General features: G+C 35.8%; 1 protein-coding gene across 1 annotated transcript; it reads right to left on the bottom strand.

Moving 5' to 3' along the window:
- Positions 1-1,541: 1,541 nt before the first annotated feature.
- LOC124365412 lies at positions 1,542-2,848 on the bottom strand. The gene is made up of 2 exons (XM_046821392.1): positions 1,747-2,848; positions 1,542-1,589 (listed from the first exon to the last, which is right to left on the bottom strand). Exons 1-2 carry the CDS (start codon positions 2,794-2,796, stop codon positions 1,542-1,544), a joined length of 1,098 nt encoding a protein of 365 aa, XP_046677348.1. The 5' UTR covers positions 2,797-2,848.
- Positions 2,849-4,257: the final 1,409 nt, after the last annotated feature.

The raw sequence follows: 4,257 nt of genomic DNA, 5'->3' as shown, positions 1-4,257 counted from the left end.
CTGCACATCTCAGCCTCTGAAAGTTTCTGGCCTTTGAGAGCTCTCAAACTTTAGACTTATCAGCATCTGGCAGGTCCCGACCTTCGACATATCCCGCTCTCTATCAGCTCCCGTCCTCTGCACCTTTCAGCCTCTGGACTTTTCTGGCCTTTGAGAGCTCTCAACATTTAGACTTATCAGCATCTGGCAGATCCCAACCTTCGGCATATCCCGCTCCTTGGTAGCTCCCGTCCTCTGCACCTCTCAGCCTCTGGATGTTTCTGGGCTTTGAGAGCTCTCAACCATTAGAATTATTAGCATGTGGCAGGTCCCGCTCTCTGTCAGATCCCGTCCTCTGCACCTCTCTCCCTCTGGAAATCTCTGGTCTTTGAGAGCTCTCAACCTTTAGATATCAACATCTGGCAGGTCTCGATCTTCAGCAGATCCCGCTCTTTAGGAGCCTTATATTCTGCACCACTCAGTTTGGAGCTTTCAACCTCTAGATTTATTAGCATCTTGTAGGCCTTCGGTAGTTTCTTGTATGTTATTTCTCTTAAATGCTACTATTCTGTATAATGTTTATACCAATTGTGGTCTTATACATACATACATATATATATATATATATACAGGGTGTATATTATGTCTGGAAACACCCAAACACCCATATATCCTTTAATAATTTAAATATAAATTTGAAACCTCTTACAATCGTGATAGAGATTGGGCATCTACTTTTTGGAACAATGTTTTGTTATGTCACACCAACGGGGGACGTCCTGCCGAGGGTATCGTGAATATTCTTAATGGAAGCCTATACCTTGTGATACATAATTTTAAAGGTAATAGCTTACTGAATTGAATGCCACAAACCGCATCTCAAGGGAATTATTCTATCAGAAAATAGAGCATTTTTAGTATTGAAAATTTACTGATGTTCAACAATGTAATTTTAACATGGTTCTTGCCACAAAATGTGTTACACTAATTTTTTAGCATTTTTTTAAATGTTCAATTAAATAAAACAAAAATTTCATTTTAAGCTGGTTCTATTAGCACAAATTTGCCAGTTTTTATTACAGTACAATTGAATCGTTTATTTCAGAAACCCCCTAACTAACAAAAAGTAAATTTTAGGAAAACAATAAAAAACTCTCCTCTACAAACACATTTTTTTGTCTTTATCTTAGGTTTTTTACGTTGGTTCCACCTACATTTAGAAATTGCTTAGTTGTGTTTTTATCTCTCTACATATTACATTTTTGTAGAAAAAAAAATTATTAAAAAAAATCAGTTGAAGGGTTTCTGCACCAAATGGTTGTTCCATATACACTTTTCATTGTCTTTATATTATTTATGGTATTTTTGGTGTAGTTAAAATAAATTACACACTGAACAAGTGTCAAAAATGATTATTTATTACAGAGAAAACATCTATTTGCAAATAAAAAGACAGAAGTGCAACTTATTCACACCCTTGATCCACTTCCTCAGGGTTTTCAGAGTCAGTTGTAGGCCACAGTAGGATTGCATTATAAAAATGTTCATAACCTCTCGTGTACTCAGTTAATTTTTCTCAAATCCTGTATCTTTTTCTTGTTAATGGGTACCTGAAACCATTCCACTTTTTATAAAAAAATGCAGTTTACTGATGAGAAATAAAATAACAAAAACTTGTTTGCTAATTTTATCATTCCTTTACATTATTCTCATGGAGTTAGTCTAAATTTTAGTGGAACAAATTTTAAGAAATAAGTTTAGGCTTACCTTTCCTTGGGGATAGGCCGGCTGATTTGGTAGTTCTGGAGGCTTATCACATTTCAGGAAGGTGAATGTAGATGAAATCATACCATCAATAAACGGTTTCACTACTACTTTTCCCTTTGTTCTTGAGCTGAAACAAAACTGCTTATATGTTGAAAGTTTGAAGGGCTCCTTGTCTTTTTTCGGAACATTCCTTCCTGAAGTTTCATCAGAAGCAGAAGTGGACTTTTTATAAGAAAGTGGCCACCAGTCCTTGAAATTCAAGATTTCATCTGTTTTAACCATGTGAACTGAAAAGCGGCATGTATTACTAGCCCTCAAAATAAGTTCTCTATATTCTTCAGGGGTGTAGATCCTGTCTACCTTTCTTATGAGACGCTTTATACAACCAAAATCCCTATCACAAGGAGAGTACGAGTGCCCTCGTACTGGGAAGTTGTAAGTGATTGTCTCTAGGTTGCAGTTGTCACACAAATTCATTAAAAACCTAATTACAGTGTTGTTCTTGTTTTGGCCGAAAGGTCCATCACTGAATAAGATCAAATGTTTTACAGAATCTGGGATCTCCGTTTTTATATAGTCAAAAATAAAAGAACACACCTCATTGGGAGATTTGTTTCCTTCCCCTTCGTGATAGACGTACATCTTGGCCTTATTTGATTTCAAATCATGAATACAAAAATTGTTTACCCATAATTGCCTCATGTAAAATACCTCCTGTACGGGTATGTGGGGCAGGGGGAGGTTCTGCATAAAATCAAAACATATAGCAACAGTGTCATCATTTGTATCTTCACTTGCTAACTGTAAGGAATGATAAAATTTTTTTGCTCTCCTTTTGTGAAGAATTAGCTCAGCAGCAACATTACGTTTAGCATTGTCACACATAAGGGGATCCTTTAATTTACTGGAAAAACTTTCGCACTGACAGCATACGTCAACTTGAGGACGACCAAATGAGAAATTAAAATTTTCCTTAAAGTAGCCGTAATAAAAGTTGTATTTTACAACTTTTTCTAGATCAGGATGTTTATCTATAAACATTTCATGCATTTTCTTGACAGTAAGCCGAGCATCTAAGTATTTCTTTGGCTTACCACCATAATGAGTTTTCCTTTATTTCATATGACTTTATATGTTGATCAATAAGTATACAGATATTTCCTGGTATGGCGTTTCCACTTCGGGTTTTGCCCCTCAAGTCACGTGGACTTTTCTCCTGGAGCAAAAGCTGACAAATCCTTTCATACGATCAGCTGAAATGCCATGGACTTTTAAAAACACACTTTTGCAAACAGGTATAAAGACAACCGTTAATTTTTAAATGATAAACATAAGTATGATTTCTCTTGAAACTTCTAGTGTCCTGTTCCATTAGCTCATTTGGTTCTTCACTCATTGATTCAATATTTTGTCCACATTTGGAACGCCTACCAATTTCTTTGGCCTCAACAAGTGTTTGAAGGTAGACATCTTGAGCATTTTTTGTTTCCAGGGAGTAAAAAAAAGTTCCAAATGTTTTTCTTGGACTCATTGTTTATCTTACGATGGCATTTGATTGGACACTTACAAACTATATCCTCGGTAAACACTTTACTTGACACCTGCTTACCTTTGTAGGAAACATAACCTGCCCCCTTTACTCTGGCATCACGTATGATATAACGTTTATAACTTTCTGGTCGTGTTGTTCCTCTTTTCTTCCTTGGTGGTTGTTGCTCCTCATCAGAACTTTCACTCATTGTGACAAACACGTATAGTTAATAAACAAAACTGTGATCACTATTCACTAACTCAGATTTCTGACAAGTTTAGGTTTAGGTTAGTTAAATAAGCAGTATTAACAAACAAACAACAGCTGACCAGAACTGAATGAGTGGGAAAATGCTACTGGCTCAGTGTTACCAACTGTCATTTCTCATAAATTTAAATTATCCCCTATTTGTTTCAGAAACCCCTCAAGTGTTGTCACTTGAGGGGTTTCTGCACTAAACAGAATATTCACTTGCATTTTAGTGTTGGTTATAGAGGTTACAGATAAGGGGTTTCTACAACAACCAAAACTGTGTGTTTATACTAATACTATAGTTTTCTAACAAAAAGTCAAATTAAAAAAAAATGTCGGTTAGGGGGTTTCTGAAATAAACTATTCAATTATGGAAATACTTATGTTATTGATTTCTTATTACAAATAAAAAATAATGTATGCTGTTAGAAAAGTCTTACAACAAAAGTTTTACCTGCATTTGGTGTCAAAGCAATTGTTCGAACTGTGTTCCTTCTACGGTTTGACAATGAGCCAATCTTGTGTAAAATGATTCGACAGAGTTGCCTAACATTTCTTCAATTATCAAAGCAATCTCCTCTATAATCCTGTTTCTTAGGTCTTCCAAATTATGAGGCTTTCTTCTATAAAACATTGGATTTTAAATGACCCCATAGGAAATAATCGATTGGTGACAAATCCGGAGATCTTGGAGGCCATTCGATTTCTCCTCTTTCGGGCCAATCCAT

Source organism: Homalodisca vitripennis, chromosome 6 (assembly GCF_021130785.1).
Source record: "Homalodisca vitripennis isolate AUS2020 chromosome 6, UT_GWSS_2.1, whole genome shotgun sequence".
NCBI classification, from domain to species: domain Eukaryota; kingdom Metazoa; phylum Arthropoda; class Insecta; order Hemiptera; family Cicadellidae; genus Homalodisca; species Homalodisca vitripennis.
Note: the sequence above shows the minus strand (reverse complement) of the source record. Positions and strands in the feature narration are given on the sequence as shown.